This window comes from Mastigoproctus giganteus, chromosome 10 (assembly GCF_048544385.1).
Source record: "Mastigoproctus giganteus isolate SK-2022 chromosome 10, ASM4854438v1, whole genome shotgun sequence".
NCBI classification, from domain to species: Eukaryota; Metazoa; Arthropoda; class Arachnida; order Uropygi; family Thelyphonidae; genus Mastigoproctus; species Mastigoproctus giganteus.
In genome coordinates this window covers 89,089,779-89,109,009 of record NC_143584.1, presented here as the reverse complement: position 1 = coordinate 89,109,009, position 19,231 = coordinate 89,089,779, and the positions used below count along the sequence as shown (strand labels likewise).

The 19,231-nt window shown below is 39.2% G+C and overlaps 1 protein-coding gene across 5 annotated transcripts in view; it reads right to left on the bottom strand.

The window, feature by feature from the left end:
* Positions 1 to 19,231, bottom strand: part of LOC150079142 (polyamine-transporting ATPase 13A3-like) — a 750,840-nt gene that overhangs the window by 531,547 nt on the left and 200,062 nt on the right. For all 5 annotated transcript variants that reach the window (XR_016547547.1, XR_016547548.1, XR_016547549.1 and 2 more), the window contains exon 5: positions 17,143 to 17,257. Coding sequence is in view for 2 of the 5 variants with exons in the window: in XM_090383358.1 (XP_090239484.1) it covers positions 17,143 to 17,257 (115 nt within the window). In the remaining 3 variants the exon portion in view is untranslated. The remainder of the gene's footprint in view (positions 1 to 17,142; positions 17,258 to 19,231) is intronic.

The following is a 19,231-nucleotide window of genomic DNA, read 5'->3' as shown; positions in this document are numbered from 1 at the left end:
ATCAGTAATGGCAGTATAAGTCGATAATGATGTATTAATTAATTTTTTCTCATTATTAAAAGCAGATTATTGGAGTTCATGAGTGTAATGCCTTCATGGCTGAAATTTACTTATGGGTACACCCTCCAGACTGCCTCAGTCTTAGGGTGTTTATTCCCCTTCCTGCTGTTTTAACCCAATAGGAAAACTTCTACTGCAACTACCGATAACATGCACCATCTGTAGAAGGCATTTTCATATCAGGTTAAAACATTGGGAAGGGGTGATAAACACCCTAAGACTGAGGCAGTCGGGAGGGTGTACCCATAAGTAAATTTCAGCCCACTCATGAATTCCGATAATCTGCTTTTAATAATAAGAAATAACTAATCAATACATCGTTATCAACTTCTACTGCCACAACCGATAACACATACCATCTGTTTACCGAGAATGCAGGGAGAAGCTGTGGTACCGAGAAACGCTTTTGACTGGTAAAAGTTTCCTGAAGTTTACCGTGGTTCTCGTGTTGGCCTTAATAAGATTAATAAATTTGACTGATTAATTGATAATATTATACAAATCTAACAGATTTCTAATCTGTTAGATTTGTATAGTATTACCAATACAATAAGTGCTATATATTTCGCTATATGTAGTTTTACGTTTAACCTTATGCTATCAAGTTCAGGATATATGTTACGCTATTTCGTATTGTATAACAATGGCGGCAAGTTACAAATGGTAAAATCTATGGACACTACTGTATTAACTTTCAAAATCACTATCTAATTTCAAAATAAACCGAGGAGCTTGACTAGGACTATAAAGCTACTTATAGAAAATAATTTAATATGACAATTAAGTCAATAAAACAGCTAAATATAAATAAAAACTTAGCGTTCACCAGAGCTGCAAAATCTTGTCCAACACATGGATAACCTCATACTCAGTGTTCTTAACTAATCTGGTTGCTCTTCTGTGCACCCTTTCAAAGGGAAGGTCCCCCACAGACTGAAGATGTGTGATTGAATTCACAAATTCATAAAGGGAATCAAATGGTCACATGAGTAATAAAAAACATGTTAGTTTAATATCTTTCAAGGGAAAATAATGGAGTTGCTGGTTAAAGAAGTAATACAGGACCATCAAGAGAGGAATGTAATTATACATTAGTCAGAACATGGATTTGTTAAGGGATGATCTTTTCCGACCAATTTTATCGGATATTATGTTGCAGTGACGAGGGAACTGGATACAAAAAATAATTTTAAAATATCATATAACTGGATTTCAGCAAGGCTTTTTGATACTGTTGCACATAACAGACTGTTGTACAAACTAGAGCAATATGATTGAAATGAAAAATTATAATTCCTCAGAGTGGTTTAATACTAGAACATACATACAAAGAACGGTTAATATACAAAAGAGCTTTCGGCTGAGTAGACAGCCTTCTTCAGTTAAATAGAAAATATATTAAATGACAGTTAGAATGGAGATGTGCACTGCCAAGTTGGTGCGTGAGGCACGTGGCTAATTGTTTGAGGTTGAAGTTTGTGGCTGTGATGTATGGTGGTGACGCGGCCAGCGTTTGTCTAAGGACAGAATTATTGCTTCTGTGATGGGGTTAACTTGACAACCACTGTTCCTGTTCAAAGAGGTATCCGAGCATTTTATGTTTAACGATTCCAACCAGGTGCGCCGTAGGTAATGGTGGGACCTGTCCACAACCACAACATCGCGGTGTGGGTCAATGTCGTGGTGGGTTGTCCAGATGTGCTCGGCAATAGCTGAGTGCTCCACATTTACCAAATGGATCGCCCTTTTATGTTCTGAGAGACGTTTCTCGAGCCGACGTCCAGTCTCTCCAAAGTAGCAGCTAGTGCATTCACGGCAAGAGATGCGATAGACCAAACCGCTCTGCAGAAGGGTGGGGACAGGTGTTTTCACGTTGGAAATGAGACAACGCAGTTTCTTGCCTGGGAGTTGGATGCACTTTATCCCATGTGATTTAGGACTCTACCGATCTGTTGTGACAGGTTGGGGTAGTATGGGATAAATGCCCTCGTGGATGACTCACCACTGTTGACGTTGCTGTTGGTCGCCACGTTGTCACGTGCCTGTAGGTCACACCTGTCAAGGATGTCGATGGGATAGCCACACCTTGCAAGGTCCACTTTGACCCTGGTGATCTCTGTGCGTCTTTCACCTGCAGAGCTAGTGTGTCCAGGCGCGAGTTAGCAAGGTTCGGGCAGTGGTGAGGAGGTGACCCCGTGCATGTGCTGACCGGAAGTTGGTAAATTGGCCAGCACACATAGGTTTACGATAAACTGTCGTCTTCAAGCATGTGTCTTCGCGCCGGACAAGAGCATCTAGGTTTGGTATGGTGTTGTTCGACTCCAGCTCAATCGTGAATTTTATGAAGGGCGATAGTGAGTTGAGGTGGGTTAGGATTCGCTGACCTGAGTCTCTAGGGATAACTACGAACACATCGTCTACATAGCGACACCAAAAGGCGATGTGATCTGGTGCGTGTGTAAACGCACGTCCCTCTAACTCCTCCATCACAATGTTTGCCGTGACAGAACTGACAGGGGAACCCATGGCTGTGCCATGCACCTGCTGGTAAATTGAGTCGCTAAACATGATTGCACCCCCTGTTAAGCACAGTCTGAGGGCGGTGGAAATGTCATCAGGCGTCAGTCTGGTTCTGTCGCTAAGGGTTTCATCATTGTCCAAGAGTTGTTTTGCACAAGAGATGGCAAGTTCCACTGGGATGGAGGTAAAGAGTGATACTACATCGAACGATGCCATGACTTGATCTTGTGAGATGGATATAGTGCGGATCCTTTCTATGAACTCAATACTGTTGGAGACTGTGTAGGTGGTCTTGCCAACTAGAGGAGAAAGAAGCCTCGAGACAAACTTAGACAACTCGTAAGTCGGTGATCCACAGCAGGATACAATTGGTCTTAGTGGTGTGTCTTCTTTGTGTACCTTCGGCAGGCCGTAAAACCGTGGGATCTGACACCCGGAGGCACGGAGGTGATTACGGGTTGACTGTGTTATCTTCCCCTGTTTGAGCCAACTATTGATGAGGATATTCACCTCTGACTCCCATCGTTCCTATGCTCTGCTGGGGGTAACGGTTAAGGGTTTGTAGACGGAAGTGTCTCGCAAAAGCAGTAAGGCTTTCGCCACGTAATCAGCGCGGTTCATTACAACCGTACGACGGCCTTTGTCCGCCGGTAGAATGACGATGGACGAATCCAGTTTTAGTGCCTTGAGGGTAGAAATCTGCATACGGCTGAGGTTTGAAGAGACGGGGCAAGCATGGTGTAGGACTGCTGCAGTCTTTAAGCGGATTGCGTTGGCCACATCTTCTGGGAGGCGTGATAAACATGTTTCCACGCCTAAGGCGATGTCAGTGATCGCTGGGTACTTTGGAAGAACGGCAAATGCCATGCCAAGAGTCAATAGGTCTATTTGTTCTGCAGATAACTGCTTGTTTTTTTTTTTTTTTTGGTAGTTGTTGGCGCATAGGCTTCTGAGGCCATAATGCACCTCCTAAGGTTTTTGCAGCACTTTGATCCAAGCCCGAGGCGGGAATCGAACCCGCGACCTTTGGGTTGCCAGGCAGGCACTTTACCCACCCGGCTTGCCCGGTCGGCTTAACTGCTTGTTGCTCAGGTTCAATACGAAATCTGTGCAACCTGTGGAAGGAGTATTATGCTGGCGACGAAATTGACGGGATTCATTAATTAAAGTATTGAACTTACGTTTCTGTCGGGCACAATAACGATCTGATTCTCTGACGGCCTGGTAGCATAAAGTATTGATTACATTGGTGAAATAGGATCAGGAATCAGAGCCTTAAGGTCGACTAGTAGGGCTACTTTGCTCGCTGAAGCACGCTGTATGTCACGGTGGAGGCAGCCAATCCATATGCGTAGAGTCTTGAAGCCGAAGTTCCGACAGGCACGTCTCATACACTCATTAGAAAACGGTGGTTTATACCGAAATCCTTTCGGGATAATCTTGTTTGCTTTGCATCTGTGAGCAAACCTCAGGTGTTGTCTGCCACGGGCTACAAAGATGAAATCCTTCTGTAGTCACACAACCATATCGTATGTTGGTTGGCCAAGAATAGTCCGAATATGGTGAAAGAGGCCTATGCGCTCCGGATTCATATTATTGAAATGAAAAATTATAATTCCTCAGAGCGGTTTAATACTAGAACATACATACAAAGAACGGTTAATATACAAAAGAGCTTTCGGCTGAGTAGACAGCCTTCTTCAGTTAAATAGAAAATATATTAAATGACAGTTAGAATGGAGATGTGCACTGCCAAGTTGGTGCGTGAGGCACGTGGCTAATTGTTTGAGGTTGAAGTTTGTGGCTGTGACGTATGGTGGTGGCGCGGCCAGCGTTTGTCTATGGACAGAACTATTCTTGGCCAACCAACATACGATATGGTTGTGAGACTACAGAAGGATTTCATCTTTGTAGCCCATGGCAGACAACACCTGAGGTTTGCTCACAGATGCAAAGCAAACAAGATTATCCCGAAAGGATTTCGGTATAAACCACCATTTTCTAATGAGTGTATGAGACGTGCCTGCATAATGCCCCTTCCACAGGTTGCACAGATTTCGTATTGAACCTGAGCAACAAGCAGTTATCTGCAGAAAAAATAGACCTATTGACTCTTGGCATGGCATTTGCCGTTCTTCCAAAGTACCCAGCGATCACTGACATCGCCTTAGGCGTGGAAACATGTTTATCACGCCTCCCAGAAGATGTGGCCAACGCAATCCGCTTAAAGACTGCAGCAGTTCTACACCATGCTTGCCCCGTCTCTTCAAACCTCAGCTGTATGCAGATTTCTACCCTCAAGGCACTAAAACTGGATTTGTCCATCGTCATTCTACCGGCGGACAAAGGCCGTCGTACGGTTGTAATGAACCGCGCTGATTACGTGGCGAAAGCCTTACTGCTTTTGCGAGACACTTCCGTCTACAAACCCTTAACCGTTACCCCCAGCAGAGCATTGGAACGATGGGAGTCAGAGGTGAATATCCTCATCAATAGTTGGCTCAAACAGGGGAAGATAACACAGTCAACCTGTAATCACCTCAGTGCCTCCGGGTGTCAGATCCCACGGTTTTACGGCCTGCCTAAGGTACACAAAGAAGACACACCACTAAGACCAATTGTATCCTGCTGTGGATCACCGACTTACGAGTTGTCTAAGTTTGTCTCGAGGCTTCTTTCTCCTCTAGTTGGCAAGACCACCTACACCGTCTCCAACAGTATTGAGTTCATAGAAAGGATCCGCACTATATCCATCTCACAAGATCAAGTCATGGCATCGTTCGATGTAGTATCACTCTTTACCTCCTCCCAGTGGAACTTGCCATCTCTTGTGCAAAACAACTCTTGGACAATGATAAAAGCCTTAGCGACAGAACCAGACTGACGCCTGATGACATTTCCACTGCCCTCATACTGTGCTTAACAGTGGGTGCAATCATGTTTAGCGACTCAATTTACCAGCAGGTGCATGGCACAGCCATGGGTTTCCCTGTCAGTTCTGCCATGGCAAACAGGTGTGGCTATCATCTCGACATCCTTGACAGGTGTGACCTATAGGCACGCGACAACGTGGCGACCAACAGTAACGTCAACAGTGGTGAGTCATCCACGAGGGCATTTATCCCATACTACCCCAACCTGTCACAACAGATCGGTAGAATCCTAAAATCACATGGGATAAAGTGCATTCAACTCCCATGCAAGAAACTACGTTCTCTCATTTCTAACGTGAAAACACCTGTCCCCACCCTTCTGCAGAGCGGTTTGGTCTATCGCATCTCTTGCTGTGACTGCACTAGCTGCTACTTTGGAGTGACTGGACATCGGCTCGAGAAACGTCTCTCAGAACATAAAAGGGCGATCCGTTTGGCAGATGTGGAGCACTCAGCTATTGCCGAGCACGTCTGGACAACCCGCCACGACATTGACCCACACCGCGATGTCGTGGTTGTGGACAGGTCGCACCATTACCTACGGCGCACCTGGTTGGAATCGTTAAACATAAAATTCTCGGATACCTCTTTGAACAGGAACAGTGGTTGTCAAGTTAACCCCATCACAGAAGCAATAATTCTGTCCATAGACAAACGCTGGCCGCGTCACCACCATACGTCACAGCCACAAACTTCAACCTCAAACAATTAGCCACGTGCCTCACACACCAACTTGGCAGTGCACATCTCCATTTTAACTGTCATTTAATATATTTTCTATTTAACTGAAGAAGGCTGTCTACTCAGCCGAAAGCTCTTTTGTATATTAACCGTTCTTTGTATGTATGTTCTAGTATTAAACCGCTCTGAGGAATTATAATTTTTCATTTCAATAATATGAATCCGGAGCGCATAGGCCTCTTTCACCATAGAGCAATATGGCATTAAGGGCAAGCTACTGTTATGGATAAAGGGATGGTTGAGTGGAAGAAGACAGATTTATTTTTATTTTTTATTTATTTTGGTTTTCAGGAGCATTAGCAACCATATAGCAAGGCCATATTGCTGCGGGGATATGCGGTGGTCATTCCCTGACCTTTCCACATCCTCCGTATTTGGTGGTCACGGGCTCGAACCATGGTCTAATCAAGAAGCGTATGCTACGCACTGCTGCTCCTGCCCACCTCGCCACGGAGGTGCCAAAGAAGACAGAGGACAGTTATCAATGGGCACTATTCTTTGTGTACTAATGACATTAGTGGAGTCCCCCCAGGGACTAGTGCTGGGCCCATTGTTATTTTCAGCATTTATTAATGATATTGATGAAGTTATATCAGGCTTTATGTCTAAGTTTGGAGATGATACAAAGATTGGCATTGTAGTTAATGACAATGATAAAGGTGAGCACTGCAACAAGATCTAGGAAAATTAGGTCAATGGGCTGAGAAATGGCAGTTGAAGTTTAACATTTACAAATACAAGGTACTGTGCATATGGGTAGCAGTAATCCCAGCTTAACATATAAACTGTGTGGTACTACACTCAGGGTAGTAGAAAATGAAAAAGACCTGGCGTAACTTTTCAGTTAGATATGAAGTTCTCTCAGCAAAACAGCCAGGCTCTCGGGGCAGTTCATGAAGATTTTTTAATGATATACAGAACTTTGCTGGGAAGGATAAGGAGGAGATTATCCTATCATATAAGGCAATAGTTAGGCCCATATCTTGAGTACTGCATATCATATACTTGTATTTCAGATATGGTGGTCTTGAGGCCTCATTTTAGGAAGCATGTAAATCTGCTGGAATGGGTGAAGAGAAGAGCAACGACATTTGTGAAGGGAATGAAAGGGTGGTCTTACCAAGAACAATTTCAGCAAATTGCAATGTCCGGAGACTAAGCATCTGCAAGGTGATCTGAGAGATCTTAAGGCTTTGAATGGATTAAGCAAAGCTCAATGCTGATAGTATTCTTTCTCGTGCTGTGACTACACACGCACACACACGAGCATATATTCAAATTGAGGAAGGATGGTTGTTGGATAGAAGTATGGAGGTTTGCCTACAGTCTGTGGGCAGTCAATTGTTGGAATAAACTTCCATATTTTGCTGTGGAAGTGGGTAGTTTGAATAAATTCAAGGAAGAACTAGACAAATTATGGAGGGAATGGAATAAGAGATGTGGAAGGGTTTTTTTTTTTTTTTTTTTTTGGCTGATGCTTTATAAGCTTGTTTTCTTGTATCATATGCCCGACTAATAATAATAACAATAAAGACATGCTAATACTGCTTAACATGAAGCTTCAATACTATGCAGTACTCAAGATGGACAGCCTAACCAATGCATCATACAAATAGATAATTATCTTCTTGTCCCTGCACAAAGATCCTATATATCACAGGAACAGGAGAGACTGCTTCTACAGGAGATCTACTGCTTCTACAGTTGTTAACAGGAGAGACTGCTTCTACAGGGAGGGGATACACTTAAATAGACAGGGTGCAAGAATATTTGCTGATACTATCGAGGCAGTGTCAGGTGGGTCGGAAAACTGCTATCTTGGGGGGATTCAAGTCTGTGAATCCCCCCACAAAAAGGTTAAAAGTAGCCGCAGGCAGAGATGAAAGTGATTCTTGTACAACTTCTATTAGAATAAGTAGCGAGCTGGAGCGAAGGGTGCTGGGGGTTTCAGGGACTGATGGCAGTCATCGTGAAACAGGTGGGTATATGGAATGTGTCAGGGTTAGGAATAGGTGCATGTATGCTGGCATGTATACCAATGCTAGAAGTATAGTAAATAAGTTTGATGAATTTGAAGTGTTGGTCAAGACATCAAAGGCGGATATTGTTGGGATAGCAGAGACGTGGTGTCACAGAGATATAAGGAATGCTGCACTGGAATTTGGGGAGTACAATGTGTACAGAAAGAATGGACAGGATAAGGGAGGCGGTGTCATGCTGTTAATTAAAAAAAACATAAAATCAAAAGTGCATCCAGCTGATATAGATGAATAGTGCACTGTTCAGCCAGTTTGGTGTGACATAAGCACTGCGAAAGCAAAAATAAGAGTAGGAGTGTGTTATAGGCCTAATGACTCAAATGAGTACAATGAACAATTGTACAGAGAAATAGAATAGACTAGTAAATCAGAATGTCTTATAATGGAGGATTTTAACTTCCCAGATATTGACTAGAACTTGTGGGTTGGTCACTCACACACTAGTAAGACTTTTGTGGATTTATTGGATGATTGTTTTCTGCAGCAGCATGTTCAAGAGGCAACCAGAGAGGGTAATACTCTTGATCTGGTTATCAGCAGTGATCATTCGTGTATTAAGAATTTGCAGATAAAGGAACCTCTAGGTGGCAGTTATCACAGTGTACTGATGTGGGATTTACTTAAAGATATAATTACCATCAGGGGTAAAGGAAAGGGTTTTTGCTTCCATAAAGGAGAGTACAGTGGTCGCAGACAGTTTTTAAATTCTGTACAGTGGGATCAATTGACGATGTTATCAACAGTAAATTCTAAGTGGGAAGCATTCAAGAAATTAATCGTGGAAGCTACTAAAAGTTTCATACCTATTAAGAAATATTGTTCAAGGTTTAAGGCTAAATGGTTATCAAATGAACTAATGAGACTCGTGACAGAGAAGAAAAATGCATGGGATGCATATAAATTATCAAGCGACTCACAAGCCTATGGCAGATATAAGCTAGTCTGTAATCAGGTCACAAAGGAGGTTAGACAGACGAAGGCAGATTACGAGAAATCTTTGGCAAAGGATGCTAAGAAAAACAGCAAGGATCTCTTTACTTATATAAACTCTAAAAGGAAGGGGATGAATTTGATTGGTCCACTTAATATCGATGGTTCGACTGTTGATGATCCTGCTCAGATAGCAAACAAACTGAATGAATATTTTGCATCTACATGCACACATGAGGAGTTATTAAGGTTTGAAAATGGCAGAAGGTTATCAAATTGTAGCAGGGTACTTAATGATTTTGTAATAACTGAGAGCAACGTGGAGGAGAAGTTGTTGAAGTTAAACATAAGAAATGCATCTGGGGTGGATGAGATCTATCCAGTTATATTAAAGGAAGCGGCAAAGCAACTAAGCAAACCCTTAGCCATAATTATGAGACCATCCTTGGACTCAGGGGAGGTTCCCACAGACAGGAAATGAGCAAATGTATCCCCAATTCACAAAGGGGGATCGAAGGGTGACACGAGTAATTACAGACCAGTAAGTTTAACTTCTGTTTCCAGGTAAAATAATGGAGTCACTGGTTAAAGCTGCATTGCAGGATCATCTAGACAAGACTGCAGCCATAATTCAGACACAGCAACGGTTTGTTAAGGGAAAGTCTTGTCTGACAAAGTTGATAGGATATTATGATTTGGTTACAAAGGAACTGGATGCAAAAAATAATTTTGATATCATATATTTGGATTTCAGGAAAGTTTCTGACACTGTTGCGCATGGAAGACATTGTACAAATTGGAGCAGAATGGTATTAAGGGTAAGTTGCTACAATGGATAAATGGATGGCTGAGTGGAAGAAGACAGAAGGTGGTAATTAATGGGTGCTGCTCTTCGTGGACTAATGTTATTAGTGGAGTCCCACAGGGTTCGGTGTTGGGTCCACTGTTGTTTTGTATATTTATCAATGATATTGATGAAGGTATATCAGGCTTAGTGTCGAAGTTTGCAGATGATACAAAGGTTGGCAGGGTTGTTAATGACAGTAATGGCAGTGTGCTACTGCAACAGGATCTAGAAAATTTAGGCAGATGGGCTAAGAAGTGGCAACTGAAGTTTAACCTTGACAAATGCAAAGTACTGCATATGGGTAGAAGTAATCCCAGAGAAACGTACCAAATGTGTGGTACTACACTTAAGGTGGTAGAAAATGTAAAAGACCTGGGAATAATTGTGCAGTCAGATATGAAGTTTTCTGAGCAATGCAGACATGCTGCCAGGGCAGGTCATGGGGTTTTGTCAATGATATATAGGAATTTTGCTAGCAGGGAAAAGGAGATGATTGTCCCTCTGTATAAGGCAGTGGTCAGGCCACGCCTTGAGTAATGCGTACAGGTCTGGAGGCCTCATTTTAAGGAAGGATGTAGATTTGCTTGAGTGTGTACAGAGAAGGGCAACAAGATTGGTGAGGAGAATGAAGGGATCCTCTTACCAAGAGAGGCTTAAGTTGTGCAAATTGCAGTGGCTGGAGATTAGGCACCTGCGCGGTGATCTGATTGAGGCGTATAAGGCCTTGAATGGGTTGAGCACGCTGAATTCTGATGGAATCCTTCCACTTGTTCAGATTACGAACCTAAGGGGGCATAAATTCAAATTAAGAAAAGACAGATGTAGAATAGATGTGCGGAAATTTGCCTTTAGCCAGCGGGTGGTTAATTGCTGGAACAAACTTCCATCTGTCATTGTGGAAGTTGATAGGTTGAATAAATTTAAGGAGGAACTGGACAGGCATTTGGAGGGAATGGTGTGATTTTTTTTTTTTTTTTTTGGCTGATGCTGCATAAGCTCATACATTTGCTTTCTTGCATCACATGCCACTACTACTACTACTACTACTACATAAGTCAAGCTTACAGATCTACAATTGCACACATCATCCTTTGATACTCCTTTGTGAATGGCAAAAACATTTGCACACCTCCAATCTATAGAAACCTGCCCTGAGAGGTAAGCAACCTTTGGCCACAATGACCAAATGTTTGCCTACCTCTTTTACTGCTTCTTTTAATATAACTGTATTGATCCCATTAGCCCCAGGTGCCCTTATTTACTTCTAACTTCATCAATTTCTCTTGCAGTTTCTCTCAGTTATCACAAAATCATTTACCTCTCAGTTATAGCCTGCCTCATCCCTAAAATTTCTTCAAATGTGAATGTAGATGCAAATTGTTTAGTTTGTCAGCAACTTGAACAGTCACCAATAGTTATGCCATTCATGTCTATTGATGTTCATCCCCTTCTAATGTTAACATAACCAAAGACCTCTTTGCTACTTTTCTTTACATCCTTAGACAAGGACTTCTCATAATATGTCTCAGGTTGCCTAACTCCCTCAGTGGCTGGCCTGACTGCAGATTAGTTTTGGACGTTTCCATGTCCCTTGCTAATTTATAATCATCCATACATTTTTCTTCTCTGTCACTAATGTCATTAGTTCAGCTGATATTTAGGTCTAAACCTTAAACACTATCTCTTTGTGGTATAAAAAGATTAGTAGCTTCTATAATTACTTTCTTGAGTGTCTCCCATTTGGAATTTGTAGTTGGTAACATCAATTGGTTTCCCACTGAAAGGAATTTAAAAACTAAGAACACTTTAGCTGCATTTAAGAAAGCAAAATCCCTTCCTTTTACCCTCAACAGCAGTTATATCTTTAAGTAGATCAATATACAATGTGTCTGAGCTAGAGGTATCCAAAAATAATGACTTATAATGCAAGAACCACTCATTATATTTTCTCAAAAGAAAGCTTGGTCGATAGGAAATCTCTCCAAGATTTGTTTCGTTCCATTTTGCCGCATTTGGGGTATGGAGAATCCTCGCCAAGTGATCGAAAATGAAAGGGACACACCAAAAGTCAATGTGTGGTTAGGAGTGTACAAAAATGGCTTCATCGGTCCATTTTTTTTTCATAGATATGACTATGAAAAAAAAAAAAAAAAAAAGCATGGTGCTTTATTAAAGACTGTGTGTACCACAGAAAATTTCGGGATTTGGATGATTTGATACAGCGTATCGTTGAAGCAGTTGCTCTAATAATGTCTCAGATACTGGAAAACACTTGGCAAGAGCTCAAATATTGTTTTGACATTTGTCGAGCTACAAAAGGTGCCCATATTGAACTTTACTAACCTTCATAAAAACTTGGTGAGTTACTCTGTATAATAACAAAAAAATTATTTTAATACACCTTATAGATGCTGAGATATATGTGTGTATTTTTGGATACCTCTAGCTCGGACACCCTGTATTATGATCAATGTCAATTAGTAGTTCCTTTATCTGGATATTCATAATGCATAAAGAGTCGCTGCTGATAATCAGATCAAAAGTACTGCTTTCTCTTTTTGCCTCTCCAGCTGCTACAGAAAACAGTCATCCAATAAATCCAGAAAAATTTTGCTACTCTATGAATGACCAACCCACAAGCTCCAGTCAATATCTATAAAGTTAGAAGTCCCCATTATAAGACATTTCAATCTACCAGCACACTATACTTGTCTATGTAGTTGTTCATTACACTCATCACAGTAATTTGGCATATAGAAGAGTCCTACTCTCATTTTAGTTTTCTCAGTGCCTTTAAGTCACGCCAAAATGACTCAACATTGCATGTATGATAGGGTTAAAGAAAGTGCATCTTTCTTATTTTGGTGTTTGAATTGATGACAGAGAAATCTTAGTTCCCATATTATGTTTGCCATCCATTAACAATGAATATACCTTGCATTTTGTATGGCGTGAACCCATATATCACATATCACGTATACTATTATGCACATATTATAGGAAACGGAACCACAAACAGAGTTGCAATACAGTATCCAAATCTGCTATCAATCAACTCTTCATCCTGTCCCCCAAAGTGAAGATGTACCAATTCCAACTAAACCTCATAACATTGATACCCTCAGGGCAAACATTCTTATTGTTTCCCAAGTAAGCATAGTGCATGAGTATACTGGCGATGCTGAAACTGTGTTTAAAAAAAAAAAAAAAAAAAAGCAGTAAGCAGTTTAAACACGGTGAACTGAATGAGTTGGTACACAGACACTGAAATTTCACAAACAGCTCACAGGCTCCAAAGTTGCATGCAAAAAAGCTGTTTGCACCTAGCATTTCATTTACTTGGTAAAAGTACAGAGAAACAAAATTCATTTGCTCTACTCCAAGGAGGAATCTCTCATGTTCTCTACTGATGTAAATGGTTTAATCAATAAACTGGGTGTTACATATCATCCACTGAAATTGAGATTCTTCACCAAAAGCTCAACAATCAGCTTAAAAGGAGTTTTTGCTACAAAATGGAAATGTTACCATCAATTATGATCACCTATTCTAAACATTTAAAGAAAACCTATGATAATCTGAAATCACTCCTGGAAAAGTGCTTGTGCCATCAACATACAAAACTAGGACTAACAAAACAGTTTTATAGATATAGGTTTTTTAGCACACTGTTTCAAATTATTATTATTAGCAGTAAGGCCAAGTCATGCGTGGAAATGAACTCAGCAAAAAAAAAAATATCCTGAATATTCATACAATTCATATTCTGACAAAGTAACCAACCAATTCCACATTAATTGTAGATCCTGCCATACTGGGAGGTAGCTTATTCATATTCAACAACCTGCTACACATAAAAGAATTTCATGAGATTAAGATTCTGTTATTCCCTGAGATTTTATATCTGTGCCCCTGGTTTTTGCCTCACATAAGGGAGAACAGACCTTCCTCATTCATTTTACTCAACCCCTTCAGTACATGGTACACCTCAATTCTATTTCTTCTTAGATGGCTAGCTATCATACTTTGCAGATCATAACATCTAAGCCATTATCATGCCTGCCAACTTGTAACTTTTATAAAGCTGCAAATAATAATTGGATGGAAGCAAAAGAAAAGCACTTATTTGAGGAAAACAGGAAAATTTTGGGGAAAGCAGGTTTTTTTTTTTTTTTTTTTTTTTTTTAATCCAGTCTTGGCACCTGAAATTAAATTTCACTTACAACGTATACATTTTATATTAAAATAGAGCCATAGGACTGCTTTTATAGTACAGCATGCTATCAAACATTAACCTCTCTAGGATTTTTGTCCAAGGATTTCTATTTGGATTATCTGTTAGAGATAGCCGGATTATGATCACTTCAACAAAGATACTGTTGCAGATTTTGCCCTCTTCAGAAATGTTAAGTCAAAGCTTTGCTTATAAAAATGAGTCTGCTATTAGGATTTTGCTGTTAAGAGCATTTCCATTTCTTCAGATCTTCACAAGAAAGAGACTATCTGAAGCATTTTCACTGGGTTTTTTTTTTTTTTTTTTTTCACCTGGTGAAATATGCATTTCCATTTAGATCTTCACAAGAAAGAGATCTGAAGTACTTTTCTTGTTTTTTTTCACCTGGTTGAAAATTTCCATCTATAGGAATGTTTTTTGCATGAATCATCATTACCAATTTCAAGAGTACCTTTTCAAGGTCCAGATACTTTGTCTTTGGTGCAGCAGATTTCTCTAAGCTTTCAATCTTTTTTTGAATTTTCAGAATAGTGAAAGAGTATACTCTTAGGAATAGGCCGCCGTAGCCTAGTGGTCAGGCGCGCGGGTGCATAAGTACACGTGCTTTGAATGACCGGGGTTCAAGCCCGTGACTACTGAATACGGTGCTGTTTCTTGTAATCTGTCTATCTTGTGAACTCCTCTGACCGTTTGGTCGTCCCGGAGTATAAACAGAAAATTTATTTGACAGGCCGCCGTAGCCTAGTGGTTAGGCGTGCGGGTGCATAAGTACACGTGCCTTGAGTGACCGGGGTTCAAGCCCGTGACCACTGAATACGGTGCTGTTTCTTGTATTCTGTCTATCTTGTGAACTCCTCTGACCGTTTGGTCATCCCGGAGTATAAACAGAAAATTTATTTATTTATTTTACTGATTTGTTTAGTTATTTTAGAATACATGCCATCAGCTTGTAAAATCATAATTTTATCTGTAATTGGCAAAATATTCACTTTTAAGAGCCACATTGGTAAACCAACAGTTTCTACACACTGAAATAATGAAATGAACTTTTAGAGTTCATTTCATAATTTCATTATTTCTAGAGTACTTCAACTGAAACTCAATGTTTCAGTTGAAGTACACATATATGAGCATGAGAAATTGTCAACGAGTGTGGAAAATTGCCAATGAGCAATTTCTTCTATGAGCTTCTATGATTTCATGCTTTTATTTATAATTATTTCTATATATTTTTTAACACATTTTACAATAATTTTCATTTCCAGAGGATTCCCAGAACAGTGGATCACAGATCACTGGGCCCCTCAGTTGAAGGAATCATTCTCATTAAGTAAGATCAGTAAGCAAGCTCCTTATTGTACTTATCAGTAATTAAGTATAATAAGGACTTTTGATAGCAAGATAATATTCCACTGTCATTACTGATTTTAAGTTACATGTCCAAAATTCTAGCTTATTTTGAAATATTCTTCTATGGTCATAGGTAATGCTGGATTTTTGGCACATGCCAGTGTATATAAATGCACCCAGAGAGGATCACTATAAGCTGTAACTTTGGTTTAAAATCTGATTTTAACTATATTATATTCAAGTTTCAATTTTCTTTTTTTTCTCAATTTCTACTGGATATGAAAATGAAACTATAACTTCTATAACTTCAATTAGTTTTGGGATTTGGGTTCCTACTGTTGGTATAGTAATATCTTTTCCCCTCCACCTGGGTGGAACGTAATTGAAGTATTATAAGGAACCTGATTGAGATGCTGGAATGATTCAAATTCAATGAAGGTTTTAATTTTATAATGAAATAAGCACTACTGAGAAAACTATTGGACCTAAGGAAGTTTAAGTTTGATTAGCACATCACTGACCAATGACAACCTGTCTTCCTGGGGAAGAAGATTCACAGCTTGGTGAAATTTAAAGAGAAACTAGATGAGAACCTTCTGGCAGTAGGAAGAGTATACATGAGGGATAAGTTATTTGACATAACAAAAGCCTAGATTCCCTTCATATTTTGGCTTTTATTAATACTAAATAAAAAAAGTTATACAAAATATAAATGGCAGTCTGCTTTATGCAGTATCTAACAAAGAAATAATCATCACTGCTTTATAACTATAACATAGAGATGTAGTTTTGGAGTGTAAATTTTTGTATTAAAAAAAAAAAAAAAAAGTAGTATTATAATTTCATTCAGTTGTATGACTAGGGTGAAAAAAAAAAAAAAAAAAAAAAAGTAACAATAAACATTGAATGCTATTTATTTGTGACTGTATTTATATATAAAAATATAAAATGTGAACAAATCTAAAGGTGAATTGTTGAAGACAACTTGACCTAGTGAAAAACTATCTTTTGACCCAAATTCTTTCAATTGGGGCCAGCCTATGCTGAAAGCAAGTCAAAATAATGCATTTTTTTTGTGTGATTCATTGGAAGTGAATTTTGATTGAGTTCAGCTATACTTAACTGTACAATTTCTTCAAAGGATAGGAGTTAGCCCATGTCAAATCCTAAACGACAGTGTAAAGAGATATATTATCTTTAAGTTGTACTACACTTGTTACTAGTTTTATTAATTCAGGCATCATGAAATCTTTTTTAAAAGCTACTGACCAGTTCACTGGTGCAAAATTTTACTTAGTGAATCAGTTGCACTCAACCTGTAAATATTCATTAGCTGCAAAATAAGTAATAAAATTTCCAAAATTCTCAAAAATTCTATTTTGAGAATTGTGAGATTAACGATTCTAAAATAATCCCAAACAATTTGCTATACATACACATGATTTTATTTGTAAAATATTTTTATCTATTAATTTATATAACACTTACTGCTGGTCCAGGTTTAACTAAATGTGCTGTTGAATAATTTAATTCCTTTGACATATTAGAATCTGTAAAATCAGTCTTTGGGCCATTGTTTACAAGAGATGTCATTGGTTCCAATCTTAAATGCAAAGAAATATTTCATTAGAATTAAGCTACTCTATATTTATTTTATTGCAATACCATAAATTCTAGTAAATATTAACACACTGTATGTGAACCAAACTAAAAATGTCAAAACTGAATCAAAGAAATGTCTCAGCAAGAATGGCCGAAAAAGCTCAACTTTTGGCATAAGATATCATTTCAAAGATGTTTGTTATAATTTTAAAATGAGGTGTTAAGAGGCAGAGTGGAACAAATCTTCTGAAACACTTGGAGATATTTAACCTAAAAAATCCACTGTTGGTCCAATCATCACTGTTTACAACTATCACAGAAATTGTTTTATATTGGTCATTTTTTTAAACATACACACACTACAATTTCATTCTGCTGTATGACCAAGAAAAGTAAATAAATAAAATAATAAATTTCAAATCCTGTTCATTTGTGACATATATAAGAATATAAAACTCAACGTTTATAATGTTGAACATTATGGACAACTGAATCTTGTGAACAACTTTTCACTTGAAAAACCAAACTAACCTATTACATCAAGAAAGGAAGGATGTATATATGGTAAAATAAGTTAAAATTAATATCACTATTTTCCCATGTGAAAATATTGCTTAAACTGCAACAGGTGTTGTAGTTACCAGAAACTACTATCACCCATATACAAAGAAAGAAATGAAATTAACTAATTAATAAAAATCAAAAACAGAAAATCAGTGAGAGCCTACCCTCACCTCAAGAACACCTCACAGAATTCTACTATAATGGCATCACTGCTGCCTGCCTGCATTCAATGACAGAGATATACCTCAGACATCCATTTGTGGATATCCTAGGAAAATGCAAACAACCCCAAGGGCTCACATCTAAGTATGGGCTTGGCACAGCTGGATATCAACATTCTTCTCTTTCTTGGTGATTCCCTTCTACTTCTACCTCTCTCTCTCTCTCTCTCTCTCTCTCGGTAACTCAGAAATTTTTTTTGGCTGGTGCAGCATAAGCCTCAGGCTTCCTTGCACCATATAGCTAATAATAATAATAATAATCATATTGAAAATAAACTGAAAAATTATTAACTAAAATGGTCTGGTGAAATTCCAGATGTAATTAATTTTTCATTATTTTTAGTTCATTATTTTTTCTATTACTTGTTCAGTGACACATCTGTCTACAATATTTGTAGTAATAGTAATGACAATAGATGCAAGGAAGAAAGCTTATATAGCATCAACCAAAAAAAAAAAACACTTCACCCATCCGTACCCTCCAGAATTTGTCTAATTCTCCCTTGAATTTATTTAACCCATTCACTTCCAGAAAAAAAAATGAAAGCCTGTTCCAATAATCAACCACCCACTGGCTGAAAGCAAACTTCTGTACTATATCAAACTTCCTGCAACCTTCCTTCCTCAACTTGATTTTATGCCCCTCAATATGTAGCCTCAGCAAGTGGAAGAATACCATTAACATTCAGCTTATTCAATCCACTCAAGGCTTTAAAGACCTCAATCACATCTCCATGCAGGTGTGTATGGTCTTACTGTAGCCTTTCTAGGTAAGAAAATCCTTTTGTTCTCTTCACCAATCTGGTTGCCTTTCTCTGCACCTGTTCCAGCAGATCTACATCCTTCCTAAAGTGAGGCCTCCAGCCCTGTACTCAAGTTGCAGCCTAACCATGGCCTCATACAAAGGGATAACCACCTCCTTATCCCTGCTAGCAAAGCTTCTGTATATTGTGAGCTGTCCTGGCAGCATGTCTGCACTGATCAGAGAATTTCATGCCTGACTGCATAATTACCCCTAGGTCTATTTCATTCTCCACTATCCAATGACCCGATTTTTCAAGGTCTTGTAGTAGCTCGTGGTGATGACTGTCGTTAACCACCCTGCCTACCTTGGTATCATATGGAAACTGAGATCATCTGCTTGAGTAGAGGCAACAGTAATGCCATTACAACAGAATTCTGTGAGGTGT